Source organism: Astatotilapia calliptera, chromosome 10 (genome assembly GCF_900246225.1).
Source record: "Astatotilapia calliptera chromosome 10, fAstCal1.2, whole genome shotgun sequence".
Lineage (NCBI taxonomy): Eukaryota > Metazoa > Chordata > Actinopteri > Cichliformes > Cichlidae > Astatotilapia > Astatotilapia calliptera.
Genome location: NC_039311.1, coordinates 32,714,549 through 32,731,644, shown reverse-complemented (window position 1 = coordinate 32,731,644; position 17,096 = coordinate 32,714,549). Strand labels below are relative to the sequence as shown.

Here is a 17,096-nt window from a genome sequence, read left to right as displayed (position 1 = left end):
AAGTAAACACTAAAAAAGACAATATTCAAAATACAAACATGCAGTTATAACGTAAACTGGGACAAACAGTAAAGGAGCAAAACTAGAGGAGAGTGAAGCCGTCAAAGAAATATTCAACCTACAGGGTGGGCCACTTATATGGATACACTGTAATAACATGGGAATGGTTGGTGATGTTAAAGTCCTGTTTGTGGCACATTAGTATATGTGAGGGGCAAACTCCTCAAGATGGGTGGTGACCATGGTGGCCATTTAGAAGTCGGCCATCTTGGATACAACTTTTGTTTTTTCAATAGGAAGAGGGCCATGTGACACATCAAACTTATTGGTAATGTCACAAGAAAAACAATGGTGTGCTTGGTTTCAACGTAACTTTATTCTTTCATGAGTTATTTACAAGTTTCTGACCACTTATAAAATGTGTTCAATGTGCTGCCCATTGTGTTGGATTGTCAATGCAACCCTCTTCTCCCACTCTTCACACACTGATAGCAACACCGCAGGAGAAATGCCAGCACAGGCATCCAGTATCCGTAGTTTCAGGTGCTGCACATCTCGTATCTTCACACCATAGACAATTGCCTTCAGATGACCCCAAAGATAAAAGTCTAAGGGGGTCCGATCGGGAGACCTTGGGGGCCATTCAACTGACCCACGACGACCAATCCACTTTCCAGGAAACTGTTCATCTAGGAATGCTCGTACCTGCACCCATAATGTGGTGGTGCACCATCCAGCTGGAAAAACTCAGGGAACATGCCAGCTTCAGTGCATAAAGAGGGAAACACATCATCATGTAGCAATTTCAAATATCCAGTGGCCTCGAGGTTTCCATTGATGTAGAATGGACCCACTATCGTTGTGCCCCATATACCACACCAAACCATCACTTTTGTTGTTCCAACAGTCTTGGAGGGATCCATCCAGTGTGGGTTAGTGTCAGACCAATAGCGGTGCTTTTGTTTGTTAACGTCACCATTCACATAAAAGTTTGCCTCATCACTGAACAAAATCTTCTGCCTGAACTGAGGGTCCTGTTCCAATTTTTGTTTTGCCCATTCTGCAAATTCTGTGGCCGATCTGGGTCATCCTCGCTGAGATGCTGCAGTAGCTGGAGTTTGTAAGGGTGCCATTTGTGAGTAGCTAATATCCGCCGACTAATGCCGCTCTCCAGTGACGTGCGGCGAGTGCTACGCTGTGGGCTCTGCTTGCTGCCTTTTATTGGAAAAAACAGTTACACAAGTTTGCACAAGCACCTCCCCTCGTAAAACCCCCCTTGGTTACAAAGACAAGGTACTGTGTGTGTGTGTGTGTGTGTGTGTGTGTGTAAAAGCATGTGCAAGAACTTGTATGTGTGTGTATGTGAGAATGTGTGTTTCATGGGGGTGCGTTTGTGTGACCTCCTGATCACAACTGTTTCTAACAACATCCTTGGTCATAAAGGGGGTAATCTCCCCCACACCCAATATATGCTTCAATTCCTGTATTGGTTCACCATACACAACACAGTGAAACCATAAAAAGGGCAGGAAGCTTACCAAATATCAAACAAACCTTCACAAGGGATGTGCCTGTGATAAAATACTACAGCCTCCCCCCAGAACCTCGAGAGGCTGGGGAGGGGGACAAAGGAATGCCTTGATCACAGAGTTTGTGACCCACACCTGTTTTCACAGAGTTCTTTCAATCAGCCAGGGTTTCGGGTTTTTTCACACCTTGGCTCATGTGATTAGGTAGAGGATCATCAGGGGTCCTTTGTCCCTCTGTGGGGGGAAACTCCTTCTGGGTTTAAATCTGGGACTCTCCACCATTTGACCTTAGAACTGAAGAAGCTTCTCGGATGAGAGGTGAAACGTCTTCAAGCAACTAAAAGAAGTCCAGACGCTTTTCTTTGCAAGCTCCTTAGACTACGATGACCTGGATGACTGAGAACCTTCACAGACATTTTCTTGCGTCCACATTTTGGCAAATCCAACACTGAACCAGTTTCACCAAACTTAGCAAGCAGTTTGCTAACTGTAGCATGGGACGTAGGGTGTCTTGCATTGAAATCTGCTGCAATGACCCGGTTACTGCGTTCACCAGATATCAACACGATTTCGATCTGCTCCTCACATGTTAACCTCTTCGACATGTCAATGGCTGTGAACAAAGAGAAACTTGTAAATAACTCATGAAAGAATAAAGTTACGTTGAAACCAAGCACACCATTGTTGTTCTTGTGACATTACCAATAAGTTTGATGTGTCACATGGCCCTCTTCCTATTGAAAAAAACAAAAGTTGTATCCAAGATGGCCGACTTCTAAATGGCCACCATGGTCACCGCCCATCTTGAGGCGTTTGCCCCTCATATATACTAATGTGCCACAAACAGGACTTTAATATCACCAACCATTCCCATGTTATTACGCTGTATCCATATAAATGGCCCACCCTGCACATCAGTGACAGCTGGTGCAAAAACACAAAGACTGTAGAAAGCTCCGGATTTGGAATATTTGACTGTAAAGTGCAGACCTGTCTACATACCCCGTGAGTTTACTGTTGTTATGGTAACAGCCATGACAACAGACTGTCAGACCGTGTACAGAGAGTTAAAGTGGGGCCTCATCTTTCCTCAGCCCTCAGGCTTTAACATCGGCTCTCCACAAGACTGTGTACTGAGTCCCCGACTGTACACTGTACACACATGTACAATTTTGCAGATGATACCACTGCGGTGGGGCTCATCTCTGGGGGAGATGAGACGGCGTACAGAGCCGAGGTTCAGAGGCTGCCAGATTTGTGTGCAACAACAACCTGGACTTCAATACCACCAAGACAAAAGAACTTCAGAAGGAGGAAGTCTGAGCTGCAGCCCAGAGTGTGTGGAAAGGGTGTCCAGTTCCATGTCCCTGGGTAGACACAGACCTCCAACAGAGCTCAAACACCTCTGTGGTTTTGGGGGTGTCCCACATTGTGCAGTTTCTAATTTCATTGTACTGGGTACGACTGTAAAATGACAATAAAGAGTTCTCTCTTATTTATGAATATTTTTTATTTTTTATTTCTATTTATTCTATTTATCCCCTTCGTATATTTTATTTTTATTTATATTTGTCTCTGTATTTATATATGTGTGTGTGTGTGTGTGTGTGTGTGTGTGTGTGTGTATATATATATATATATAACATTCTGTAACTGTAACTTCTGTCGGTGCTGTGCTTTTGGAAACCGAATTTCCCAGAGGAACCCACCCGAGGGATTAATAAAGTTCTATCTTATCTTATCTTATAACTCTGCTTCATCTCTGCTTACATATTTGTGTTACTTTAAGAAGAGACAGGAAGTGTGCTGTACAGCCGTTGTGGGCCAAACCATTCTGTATGAGGATGGGGACTGTGACTCTGAAACTGCCTGTTAAGAGGATTAAAATGTATTTCTGAACAAACAGGGATGCTATAATCTGTGTGTGTGTATCTGTTATGATCAGTGTGTATTTGACAAGCAAACGATATAAAAGCTAAGTTGGTATGTTCGACCTGCGCGCTGACATCACACAGACGCTGCGTAGTGAAATATGACACTGAGCAGCTTTCCCGCCTTCCTCAAACAGTTTGCTGCTCTGAAACTCGTAAACTAAGCTGCGGCTGAAAACCAGCAGGAGTGAGTATTATTTAAATGCTTTTCCCTGAAAGCTGTTACAAAAGAAATGTTTTATAGTTAAGAATTTTACATTTATAAACTATTGTTGATCTTGTGGTTTGAACAAAGAAATGTGAGAGCAGATTATCGCCTGTTACGGGTTCTGTTTCCTGGTAGTGCGTGTCATTGGCACAGCAGCTCTGTCCTCGGGCAGCATCTCCTCCCATCAGGAAGTTTGTTTCAGGGAAGCTTTTTTTTCTGCAGACGATGAATAAAGCACCTCTGCAAAAGCCTGTATACAGTGTGTGTCGTATGTACCTGCTCCTTAGTGCAAGGAGGAACAGGATGAGCAGTGCCGGAGCTACAAAATGACCTGCAGCAGGTCAGTGCTGTGACAGACGGGGTCCTCGGGTCCTCCTGGTGAACAACACCTGCCCTCATGGAGAATAGAAAGGCTCAGTGCAAAGGAAACTCTGACTATAGAGCCTCTGTGTAAATGTTGTTGTTTGTGATTCTGATCTGCTGCCGAGTCGATTTCCCACAGCTGGAAGCAGAACACACAGATCACTCTGTGTTTACATGACAGCTCTCAGAGGGCGGGGCCTTCAAACTGCGTTTCAATAAGTGTTAAAACAAGGCTGAAAGTAGAAATGAAACTTCTCAGATGAATGTGAGGTGCAGTGAAAACTGCACAGTGTGCTTTCACCTCTCAGTGTGTTGGCTTCATGGAGCTGGTGTAACAGAGCGTTTCTGTCCGTGTGTCAGATGTCAACGATTTCAGAGGAAGAGTGGAAAATAGCTCTGACCGAGATCCTCGAAGAGCTCGATGGGTCACAGTACAAGAAGATGATGCTTTTTCTGTCGGGTATCCCCAAACATGTAAGGACGGACAAGCCCAGAGAAGAGATGCCCCAAGTAATCATCGAGCACTACGGAGTGGAAACATCTGTCCTTGAAATCAATAAAATAATGGATCGGATACCTCGGAGGGACCCAACAGTTCAGGACCAACTGCGCCCCTTTGTGGAAAGACTGAAGAAGAAACAGGAGAGTGAAAGAAGAGGTGAGTTCATCCTGTGACCTGATGTTTATGTGAAGTTTCTACAGATGGTCTGTGAGCAACAGCAGAAGCTTTAAAGGTCAGTGTAAGTGATAATAAAGAGGTTTTTACAGATGTTTGATGTTTAGGTCTTTTTTTCTTTCTTCGTGTTAAAATGAGAATCTAAGATTTAATTATTCATGTTTATTCATTTTATTGTAATTCCACATTTCTTGAAAGGTCAAAAAATGTTTTATGAAAGTGCCAGATACACATCACATGTTCCCAGATTAAACCAGGGACCACTGGGAGGGTTTCATGCTTACTTTGTGGAGAAAACTGGTACTGTGTCTTAAAGTGTCTCCAGATTCACAGCTCTCATGTTGCTGAAGATGCAGATAACAGTGAGACTGGCAGGCAGGTTACAGATATAGAGTCATCAGTTCCAATCTGAGGAAGCAACAAGAAAGTAGAATTCCACAAACCAGGAGCAGATTTTAGAATTTAAGGAAGATGAAGCTGAGCACATGCAGACTACACACACCTGTAAGAGGGATAATAAAGCACTGGTGAACTCAGTCATAAAGAACAGCAAATGTAGGGAAAGGTTTTCCTTTCAAAAATATTGAACTTTGATTATAATGAAAGTGACACTAAATATACTTCGACATGCTCTGAAATCAGATATGCTAAGAAATGACTGGTACAACATTTACTCAGCTGACAAACCATTAAATTAGATTCTGCAGGCAGCACGTAAGACCAGGATGTAAAACCTCACATTTGCTGGAGTTCCTTCAGGTAGAGCAGGAGTGGGCAGAACAAACAAACTTGAGTCTGTTTACCTGTGTGGGTTTTTGTTGTTGCTATAGTTACAGCGGATGAGAGCAGTTGATTTGTTTAACAACCCAATTTTTTTTTTTCAGATGCAGGACCATCAACAGGAGCAACTGGTGTCAGAGCTCTGGCTGATGGTAGGCACACAGCTGTCCTCAGTAAATGTGTTTGATTAGAAACAGAAATGTGTCACAGCGTTTGTCACGTTCATGAAGTTCAAACTGCAGACACCAATGAGACGGTGATCAGGTGAAAAATAAAGAACTTTAATCAAAACTCCTGGGAGGCGAATAATACAGCACAAATGAATCACTGACAGTAATGACGATGGAAAAAGGAACAAAGGATAAAATCAGTAAAACACAGGCAGGCCACTCGTATAATAATCCTCTGGTCTCATTACCAGAGAACCCAAACAATGACATCAATATTTCTGGATCTTTCTTTAACAAACTTCAGTGATTTATGTTTTTAAATAAAAATGTATTCTTGCATTTTGATATAAAAGCAATGAAGCAAGACTCCAATCAGTCGCTGTCATTTTCCCCTCAGGACAAAAACACTTTGTGGATGCACATGAAGCCGAGCTGATCCAGAGAGTGAGCAACATCGAACCGATTCTGGATGAGCTAAAAGGAAAAATCATCCAACAAGAGGCTTATGATAAAATCAGAGCTCAGCAGACCCCTCAGGAGAAGATGAGGGCGCTCTACAACGGCCCTCTGAAAGCTGGCGATGCCGCCAAAGAAGCCTTCTACCAAAGCCTCAAGAAACATGAGCCAATGCTCATTGAGGACCTCAGCTGAAAGAACTTTGTGTTTTTAACATTTTATATTTGTGCATCTATTGTACATCTGTGGCACCTTATGTTGGGCTTCAATAAATTAAAATTTGTGTGGTAAATCACACACCAGCATGTCAGCGCTTACCTTTCTTTGGTCACAGAAAACAAGTTTCATCCAATAAAACACAAACTTCTACTCAACCAGGAAGTTACCAGACAGTTTTCAGTAAAATCATAATTCACGTCGGCAGTAATGACATCCGGTTACGCCAATCGGAGGTCACTAAAATCAATATTGAATTGGTGTGCAAATTTGTAGTTTTCTCTGGTCCCCTCCCCAATCAGACCAGGGGTGACATGTTTAGCCGCATGTTCCACTAATTACAGTAATACTTAGGCTGCGTTCACACTGCAGGCGAAAGCGCATCAAATCAGATTTTTTTTGACCCTCTGCGACCATCTATCCCATCATGGTCTGACAGTGTGAACGGCACAAATCCGATATTTTCAAATCCGATCTGGGTCACTTTTGTATGTGGTCCTGAATCCGATACATATCTGATGTTTCAGAAAGCGACTGCTGTTTGACGGTCAAGTCGCATTAAATTCGTCTTTTACGTCACTGACACAAGACAGACGCCGATTATCAGCGCCGGAGAAGACATCGCGAACGCTTCCTGACCATCCGGTGAAACTGTTGGGAAGACAACGTTGGAGAAACGTGAACATTTTATTTGTTCTGTATAATCTGCAGCTATCCTTTGAAGCAGCGCTCCTCTAAAACAGCAACAAGGATCATTATTAGGTTATTTACATTATTATGCAAATAACAAAATAACTTAAAGCAAAAATCGTGAAACGTGAAGTCCGAAGTCTTTATATTAAGGCCATCAGTCAAACAATGCTGTTGCTCTGGGTCTAAACAGAGCGCGTTGTGTGTGACGTCTTCTTTTGCGCATGCGGCCGCTTTGAGCGTTCACACTAGAGCGCGTTTGCTGTCGCATTTTATTTGTAGTGTGAACGAGCAGACAAAAAAATCGGATTTGATCAAAAAATCGGAATTGAGCATCAAGACCTGCAGAGTGAACGTAGCCTAAGTGTCGAATTATTATTCATTGAAAACCATCTATTGACATATTCAACCTTTAAAATCTCTGTTCAACTTTTTAAAATGTAATTTTCAGGGAAGAAGAGGAAACGTGGTGAAGGTGATTCAAAATCAGCCGACGGAGCCTGAAGTCGGTACGTAAAAACACCTAAAGGGGTCACAGTGGGTCCGCTGTGGTTTTAGACACTTTCAGTGTGCGTTGGAGCTTTTGTGAGATAAGAAGTCTACCATTACCTCCCGTCATGAGCTCTGGGCCGTGGCCAGTGAACTCCTCCCCAGGCTCGCCTCTTGGGGAGTAAATTACATTTAAACAGCAGAAACTCATTTGACCTTTGAAAGTTTACCTCAAAACAAAAGTAACAGTTTCTTCTTTTAAAGGACGGTGGAAAAGCTTCCAGCCTGACAAGGTAAGAGTGAAATCACATTCATCCAGACAGACACATCTGTTAGAGCAAAGAAGTGGAATATCCTCCATGGCCCAGTCACTCACTGATCTTAACCCGAGTTTAGTCTTCACTTGTTGAAGAAAGGCCACCAAACAAACAGCAGCTGAGAGCTGCTGCAGAAACGCCCTGGCAGAGCGAAAGGAGGAAACCCAGCATACGCAGAAGAGTTCAAGACTTCAGGCTGTCATCACCAACAAAGGGTTTTCCACCAAGTATTAGAAATGAACATTTTACTTTTACTTATTTGTCGATGACTTTTGCGCCCCTGAAATTAAGGCATTGTGTTTAAAAAAAAAGAAAAATCAAAGCTGAAAGTCTGCACTTCAACGGCATTGGAGTCGTTTCATTTAAACGTCACTGCGGCGATGTACAGAACCAAAATGAGAAAAAAAGTTAAATATTTTTGGACCAGACTGTATATCCAGCACTGGCAGGGTGACGCCATGGCAACCATTTATCATTTTTCTTTTTACTGCCCGTTTACCATCCCTGCACATGATCTGGTGTTTTAGTGTTTGTGCTGGTGTTCTCAGACTGTTCCTGCTCTCATATCTAAACCTTAGAGGTCCGTTTTAGAGCCCTCCCCATCAACCAAAATATTTCCAATCTTATATCCTGTGAGGGCCTTTTTTAAAATTCTGGCTCATTACAGGATCATGGTTTTATTTTGGCGGGGCTGCAGGAATAAGTTTATGCCTTAATATTAAAAACAAACTGGTCTGAGTGCCAGGTTAGCTCATGGTGTGAGCAGATCACCGTTTACCACAGAAAGTGAATGCAGCTGTCCGGGTTGGATTCAAACCTGCGGCCCTTTGCCGTCGGCTCTCTGCCATCAGATCCAATAAAAGGCAACAACTGTCTCAGAAGATAAACCAGAGTGCCCGCTTGGCTTTCCCCTCAAACTGTTCTGGTTGAAATATCTGACAACTGAAATATCTGATCTGCCAGCTCATCTTTTAACTTTGTGATGGTGGTTTGTTCAGGCTGCACTTGGTGGACCATCAAAGCCCAAAAAGAATAAGCGATCCAGCTCCAGCTGCTTCCAGCCTCAAAGCCACGTCAACTCGTTTGTACATTTTTCCTGTCTGAAACAATAAAGCTCAGTTTTTCTGGTCATGGTTTAATTTGAAGGTTGGTTCAAATTAAACCATGTGGGTCATTCTTCAGAGGCGCCATCACCTGACCAACCACACGCAAGCTCAGGACAAACCGTGCTCCTCACAGGGACCAATAAAGAACGAGCTCTGTGGTGAGTTCAGGTTCCACGGAGAACGTCAGTCTGACGGGGACGCTCGCAAGGCTGGACTGGGACAAAAAAAATCGGCCCAGGCATTTTGACTAGAGACCGGCCCACCAGGATAAAGATTGAAAATGTGACGTCATTCAGGGGTAAAACCGCAAAGGATTCTGGGAACTTGTGGCAAGAGGTACTAACGCACGCAGGCGTTCAATTGAACTCAGTTACACAGCGATAAAAAGAAACACAAAAAATGGCAAGAAGCTGTTGTATTATTAACTGCAATAGCCGGTCGCATGACAGCCACAAGAAGCCGACGGGTAAAGAGATCGTTTTTTTAATCGGATTACGTCGTTGAAGAGAAATTTTTTAAGCCATGTTTCCGAAGTAAGAGCCGACGGATGGCCTGGATATACCAAATATAACGTCCCAGAACACTCCAGCTCACAGGTTAGTCTGCTCCAGGCATTCCCACAAAGGTCAGAGTTTTGTAGTAGTTAATACGTCATTTTTCTTATAGGTTATAGGTTACAAGCAAGTCTGGCGCTGAACAGAAATTGTCGCGCTATGCTCCTTTGTTTATTGTGCATAAATAGTGAATTGTCCTGACACAATATTGCGTTTCGCTTCTGTTATTATGGTACATTGACAAAAACATATACTTTTATTCACAGGATAAAACAGTTGTTTTGTATCACCAGTTGTCCAGTACGATTACAACATACAGTATTATTGTCACTGCTACATTTCTGTAATGAACCAGAAATTATTTCCACTACTAATTAATTACCGTTGAGCTCAAAGGTCCTATTAATAAACGGTTAACGAATGTGTATTTATGACGACGATTTGTGAGACTGGTAAACTTACCTTTGTTCGTACGATGGTCTTTCGTTCTACACGGTGCATTTCAAGGTCCTGCACCCATCCGTCGGTAAACTGTACCTGGGCTTGTTGCAGTGACCTGAAGTTACTAAACTTCATGAGTGTATGCACTCACTCCAAGAACCGTATAATTATAAATATGAGCGTGGTGAAAGTTGGGCAGCACGCTGACGTCTTTTGTCCCTCTGTGTGCTCGTAAGGGTCTGACCCTTTCACTCCTTTGATTTTTTCCTCGTATCTTTTCTTTGTCTTTTCGTCGAGTCTGTCTTTGTACGGACCGGCATTGTTCTCCTTCGTTTTGTACATTCCTTTTTTGTGCGGCAAAGAAAAAGCAAGAAGGTATTGGAACCGGAGAATGAACGTTTTGCGGTGCTGAAAATGCTTGCATTTGCTGCGGTGCTTGGATTGTTTTGCCACGAGTTCCCGGCATGCAATGCGCGAAAATCACGTGATTGCTAAACAAGGGGGAGGGTGCATCCGGCCTCCTCGGCTGTAATTGGTCCAGCCCAGAGTCGATCATGACCAATTGGCCAATCCAACACCTTTCATTATATATACCCTTCCTAAAATCCATTGGCCCATAAAAACAAAAAATCGGGGCCGCTGGCCAGTCCGGCTATGGACGCTCGTGACGGGCATTAAACCCACAGCTCTGGTTCTGCTGTGGCTTTAACGTCTGTTTCTGACCTGTGCAGGTGAAGCAGCTTCACCCCGTGTGTCTGCTGGTTTGTTTTTTTAAGCTAGCTTTGTTAGCACGTTTATTCCCAGCTAGCTTTAGTTGATCCCGAGCTCAAAAAACAATAATGTGAAACAACCTGTTTATTCTACTTGACTTATTAAAAATATCAAACATGAGGAAAACAAGCAGACACACACACTGCAGCATCGCTGAGTGAACGACAGTTTCAAACAGTCCAACCGATTTCACTTTGAAAAACAAAAACCCCAAAACATCGTTGGCGTTCATCTACAACAGAAAAATAAATGAGTAAGCAGAGTTTCACTTCCAAAGACTTTGCATCCGATCTGATAATAATCGAGGATAAAAACGACCTGATGTTCCCGTTTGATTTCCAAAAATATACAATATTTATATAATTACAGTGAAACCTCGGGCCGGCGGCTCGCTTTGGGAGGAAACTCTTGACTTTAAAGCTGCGACACTAACGATCTGAGTTACATCCACACAGGAACACACCTACAAAAATAGAGCGTCAACATTTTACACATCCACCGCCGCCTGCTCTGTGATCACACACAGACAGCCGCTTGTAAACCCACCGAGGGGGAAACACCACGTCGACCCGCTCTCTGAAGGTCAGAGGTCAAACGAGTCGAGTCCAACACAAAGAGGAGGAGACTGCTGTTTCTGGAAGTTAAACATTGAGCTTTGTTTACTCCGAACTGCTCGTGTCCCGTTTCTTCCCCCAGTTTCCTGTTTATTAATATTTACTCGTCTGCTTTAAGTCAGCAGGTTTGAGTCGGATCAAATGATCCTGATGTTTCAGGAGAAGCTAATGAAAGAATGCAAAAGAACAAATACCCTGAACGATTAAACTGAAGGTGTTTGATGGGAAAAATCATCTCCAGCCTCAGCCTGAGGCTCCTGCAGAGGAACGTCAGCGGTGGAGCGGCCTCTGGTGGGCGGGTCAAACCTGCAGCAGCCCTTCATCACGTCTGAGCTCGAGGTCGTTTTATTTCATTGAAGATAAAGTGAGGAAGAATAAATTCTGATGATCACTCAGGAAGTATTTGAACCTTTTTTCTCTGATTGCTTCCCTGCTGTCGCTGCAAATCTCGTGTCACTTCCTGTTTGATTTTAAATCTGATCACAAGCTAAAAGACTGACAGACGTGAGGTTAAAGGTCACACACTGCTCGCCTCATCTTTTATGGTGTCAGTTTCGAGGCGTTTGAGCAGCCGAAGCTTCTCGTCCCACTCTGCGCTCTCATTGGCTGACGATGAGCTGTCGCAGGTACGACTGCGTGAGGCCTCGCAGCTCCTCCAGCGTGTAGTCCTCGGGCATCGGCAGGCGGCTGATGTGCGGCGCCAGCTGGGCGAGCGGGATGCTGAGGGAGTCGGCCGTATCGCCCTGCTGCAGGCTCAGCACCGCACGCAGGATGTTCGCCACGCGCTTCGCCATTTCTGCAGAAAGGGAGGGGACCAGGGGGCGGGGCTTTGTTAGATCACCTGATGTAGCTGCAGAAGCTGTTCAGACTTTAAACTGCTCGTTTCTGTTAGAGAGGTGTGCGTGTGTCAGCTACTGCGCGCCTGGACAGTTTCAGTCACACACTCCTCCCCTCCGTCTGACATCAGCCAATCAGGACAAAGATGCAGTTGTTCTCTTACCTGATTGGGCGAGGCGGTCTTTAGCGGTGCGGCAGGGCAGGAGCTCGATCCTGCTGCAGAGAGACGTCACATCGGTGTAGAGACGCTCCAGCTCGTAGCCGGCGTTTTCCATCTGACAGCGAGGACGGAAACACGAGATCAAACTCGGCGTGAGGACGAAACAGTTACAAAAACACGTGAAGACTTTACAGCACTTTACAACATTTCACAGCATTTTACAGCCCTGCTTTCAGATTTATTCTCCAAACACTGTTGGATGAAACCACGGCGTGCTGCGTGAAGCAGAGACTCGATGCTGCTCGTGTTCATCGCTCTAATGCAGACGACCAGAAATGAGCTCGAGCTGCGATCACATCGCCTCGTGTGAACGCCGCAGACGCCAGAGATGTGAGGAAAAGAAAAACCTGAGCTGAAAACGTGTTTCTATAACTACTGCATCACTACTTTTACACTTACAGTAAGTTTGTGCTTCTACTTCAATAAGCATCATAATGAAGTACTTTTACTTTGAAAGAACAGTCGCCCTCATCGAGCTGAGCATCAGAAACACTCAGAGGTGTTTGGTACCTGCTGGATGTGCTGCAGAGTCTTTATGACTCTGATGTAGTCGAGGTAAACGCCCCCTGCTGTGTCCCAGTCCTGGATGGTGGCGCAGTGCTCGGGGAGCGCCAGACCCTCCAGGAACTCCAGGAGGTAGTCGTGGTTATCGTTGATGATGCAGTCTGAGAGGGGGAGAGAGAGCGAGATTCAGCAAACTGATCTCACACATGAAACATAGCGTGATGTGTGGACTCGAGCGCCTCAGCTTTTTAGACTTTGATGAATGAAAAAAAAAATGCAGCACTTGTTGGCTCATCGTGTTTTTGAACCAACAGGAACATTAATTCTCTCTAATGTAACCATGTAATGATGCTAATTATTCAGATCAGAGGAGCCTGCAGTTTTTGACTCTTCTGCAGGACGTGGTTCAGACCGCGTGTGCAAACAGGCGGGTCTACCTGAGGCCAGGTGCTGGATCAGCAGGCGGTGGCACTGGTTCCAGTATCGGGCTCGGTACAGGTGCAGGGCCTGCTGGTGTCTGTCGCCGTCGCGGTGGGCTCGGGTGGCCTTGGCCTCGTGGATCCACTGCTCCGGGATCAGCAGCTGCTCGGTCAGGAAGCGCTCCCTGCGGACTGAGTCCTCCGTCTCCTGCAGGGGGCAGTGCAGCGCCAGCATCTCCCTCACAGCTCGCTCCCTCTGACTGAAGACGCAGAGAAGAAGATCAGACAGGAAACAACGAGCTGAGATCTAAAGTGAGGACGGTCTTTAGAACAAAGCGGGCCGGAGCGCAACGACCACGTTCAACTCGACTGTTACTGAAGATCACCGAGCCAACACGCCTACAGCTGAGAGCCGTCAGCTGTTTCCATGAGACTCGAGGATTCAAAGCTCCGAGTCGTAAAACAACCTGAGCCCTGTTTGGCTCAGAGCCAAGCTGCTGGCGGCGCGGTGAACGTACGCGTGCTCGGGGATGTGCAGCAGGATGAAGACGGCCATGTGCCACAGGCCGGCGCTCTCCAGCTGCGCGGCGTAGCTGGCGTGGAGGAGGCCCTGCCGTGGGGCGCTCAGGTGGGTGTAGTGCAGCGCCTGCAGGACGCCCCACAGGTGCCAGCTCAGGCGGTAGTCCAGGCGCTCCCAGGTGACGGCGAGAGGCTCCAGCAGCTGCTGCAGGCCGTAGTGTCTGCAGGGCGACAGGAGAAGCGTTAAAGTAGCGCTCTGCACGTTTTACCCAACCAGCGGCTGAAGCCTGGTTACCTGTCGCTGTAGAGTTTGAGCAGGTGGAAGCAGAGGTCGTACAGAGGCCGTTTGGACGCCTCCTCCAGATCTGGCTGCTCCGCCTCCAGGTATGGAGGCAGGGGTGCACAGGCGTACTTCCCCACCTCACACAAGCCCTGCAGGACAGAAACAACGATCACCGATAAGCACGAACACAAGCAGGTCACTAGCTACACCCGTCACGCCGCACACGCCGCCCTCTGCTGAACACAGTGAAACGAAGCTTTACGAGTGTAAATGTAACCTGAACGCTCGACGGTCAGAAATGAAGTCAAAGAAAATCAGCGGCGGCTCACCTGAAAGGCGGCTTCGTATCTGGCGAGGGCGTCGGCCACAGAGGCAGTCGGGGGCAGCATGAACCAGAGGTGGACGGCCACGCAGCGCTTCCAGTCCAGCTCGCCGCACACGTTCACCAAAGAGTCGGTGGACTGCCACACCTGCAGAGAACACCGTCAGCATCCAACCACAGCTGAAGACTGAGTGGAGGTTGTGCAGATCTCTGCAGGCCCTGATTTCACCCTGACGTCAGCTTTATGATTTACAAGCATTATTAACATGGATGCAACGACTGAAGTCACTGAACAATAACCACGAGAGAAGCTCGTGAAAATATTTCTTGTTTTACACGCTGTTGATTCTTTCCTGGTAGGACGTGATGCGCCAAAACCAGCAGAAGGTGGCACTAATTCGGGTCGTTAGCTGACGACCTCTAACACCACAGAAGAAGATACTGCATGTGTGACATTAGCTTTATAGACTCTGGTCATGGCGTCATACCGGTTTCCCGGCGAGCAGAGCGAAGATGCGGAGTCGCTCCTCGGGCAGGTAGCAGTCGGTCTGCATGCGGTGCCAGTCGGCGAGCTGAAGGGCGAGAAGGTCCCTGCAGTACTGCGAGCCCACGGCCTGAGACAGCAGCAGGGACAGACGGTGGTCTCCTGGACGGACAAACAGTTCAGTCTGAGGTTTCATTACAGACTGGAAAACGTGTCGCCGTGTCTACTGAGCGCCACATTCAACACTTATCGCTGCTACTTCCTGTTTGAGCGAGTGAACCTCACCTTCCTTCTGGGCGAGTCGGCACGCCTCGCTGATGCGGTTTCCCGTCAGGTAGCTGAAAACCGCGTCGACATGGTGACCTTTCCCGGCCAAAGCCACCTCCTCCTCCACCCTGTGGGAGGCACCGCGGGACAGCCAGGCCGAGAAGCTCCGCCTCCTCTCCAGCTGCTGCTCGTACTCGCTGAGCACCTCGGCCTCCTGATCCGAGGGGCCCAGCCGGCCCCACAGCGCCGCACACAGAGTCCAGACCTCGGCCCAGTACCCCAGCAGCGCTGCAGCAGAGAGAGCGTTTAAACCGGCGCCAACACCAACGCGTCATCTTTCGGCTGTGATGTCATCACTTACGCTCAGTGTCGCCTCGTCTGTCTTTCAGCTCGGCGATCCACTCGGCATACTCGTGCAGCGCCACCACGCCGGGCTGTGGTCGCACCGCAGGGCAAGCGGAGCTGTCGGGGACCTCCACGATGCTGTGCTTCAGGCAGATCTCCAGGGGGCGCTGCAGCACCGCCTGGCTCTCTTCATCTTCCTCTTCTTCAATGGTTTTCCCTCTGGGAGGCTCCAGACCCACCACCTGCTCCACCACTACCTTGTAGGGGCTTTCTGTGAGTCTGCAGAACCAAATCAAGCAGTTTAATGGAGCTGATCTGTGGAGGGCGCGCCCCTCCTCCTCGCCGGCGAGGAGGAGGGGCGCGCCGTGGAAGTAAAACCATTTAAGATCGACGGCACATTACATCAAGGTGAACCGTACAGGCAGATGAAAATGTGCCTGTACGGTTCACCTCACATGATGGAGCCATGTTGTCATGGTAACTATAGACGCAGCCTGGCTGATGTGTTGGCGTGCGGCGTGTTCGTGGCTCTTACGGTTTGCTCCTGGCAGGTTTCGGCAGGAAGCTGAAGTCTGTCTTTGCGGTCACTTCTTGGTGCTCGAACTGCTTGGACGTTGGCGAGCTCAGCCGGCTGCCGCAGTGTGCGAGCGTCCAGCCGGGACCCCACCCGACCCGGAAGGAGCGCACGGCGAACAGCCCGGTGTCCATGAGTAAACCTCCCTGAAAAACAGCGGCCCGACTTTGAGCTTAGGGGGAGAACTTGTCTCCTCTCGGAGAACCTGCCGTTCACATGAAGATGATGCTTTACAGACTCTGACCTCTGACCTCTAAACTGGATTTCTAAGCGTTAACAGGACTCAGTGACACGTGACCGTCACTTTGAGCACTCGAGGTGTTTTCAGAGGAAACGCCGACCTCCTGAGCACCAACCTTCCCGTGAGTGATCGACTCTTTGAGGGGGACGGGGCCGCCGAACGCCAACCGTCCTAAATGAAGGCTCCGGAGTCCGGGAGGGCAGCGTGAAGGGGGACGGGCCAGGCCCCGCCCACTGCAGAGAGCGGGGGGCTTCAACGCTGGCTGGAGACGGCCGTGATGGAGGAAGGAGAGGGCGGGGAGAGTCTGACAGCTGAGAGAGGCCCGAGGTGAATCGAGCCTGAAGGAGACCGCCGACTGCAGAGAGACAGAAGTTTGATCACGTCGCCGCCATTTTTACTGAAGCCTGTTAACAGACTGATGAGAAACATCGTGTGAGGGAGCGAGCGTTTCATACCAGAGGGTCGGCCCTGAGCGGCCGGCAGGACGAGGCGAGGAGACGAGACGTCCGTGGAAACCTTCATCGCCGCGTGATCGTGGAACATGTCGCTGTCATCAAACAAATTAAATCAGGTTTCTATAAAAATCTCCCTCATAATATAAACTGAGTTTGTTTACAAAGATCAAACAGTCTGTCAGCGTCTAAACATCACAAAAACACAAAACGGCAACAAGTTTGCGTAGATGAGTGAGAGGCAATTGGACCCCCGGGCGCTGCTACAAAGAAAACTGATCATTTTAAATCCTCCAAAGAACTCTGACCCTGAAATGA

The 17,096-nt window shown here is 47.3% G+C and overlaps 2 protein-coding genes across 2 annotated transcripts; one reads left to right on the top strand and one right to left on the bottom strand.

Moving 5' to 3' along the window:
• The first annotated feature begins 3,580 nt into the window (after positions 1-3,580).
• Positions 3,581-6,418, top strand: LOC113030608 (apoptosis-associated speck-like protein containing a CARD). The gene is made up of 4 exons (XM_026182206.1): positions 3,581-3,647; positions 4,392-4,689; positions 5,592-5,639; positions 6,055-6,418. Exons 2-4 carry the CDS (start codon positions 4,392-4,394, stop codon positions 6,306-6,308), a joined length of 600 nt encoding a protein of 199 aa, XP_026037991.1. The 5' UTR covers positions 3,581-3,647; the 3' UTR covers positions 6,309-6,418.
• Positions 6,419-11,008: 4,590 nt separating this feature from the next.
• Positions 11,009-16,875, bottom strand: LOC113030994 (nuclear pore complex protein Nup98-Nup96-like). Its single transcript, XM_026182811.1, has 13 exons — positions 16,782-16,875; positions 16,442-16,681; positions 16,047-16,231; positions 15,528-15,790; positions 15,185-15,454; positions 14,904-15,061; positions 14,423-14,563; positions 14,106-14,242; positions 13,810-14,031; positions 13,310-13,551; positions 12,879-13,033; positions 12,312-12,423; positions 11,009-12,107 (listed from the first exon to the last, which is right to left on the bottom strand). The coding sequence occupies exons 3-13, from the start codon at positions 16,217-16,219 to the stop codon at positions 11,911-11,913; spliced, it is 2,070 nt and encodes a 689-aa protein (XP_026038596.1). The 5' UTR covers positions 16,220-16,231; positions 16,442-16,681; positions 16,782-16,875; the 3' UTR covers positions 11,009-11,910.
• Between the last annotated feature and the right edge of the window lie 221 nt (positions 16,876-17,096).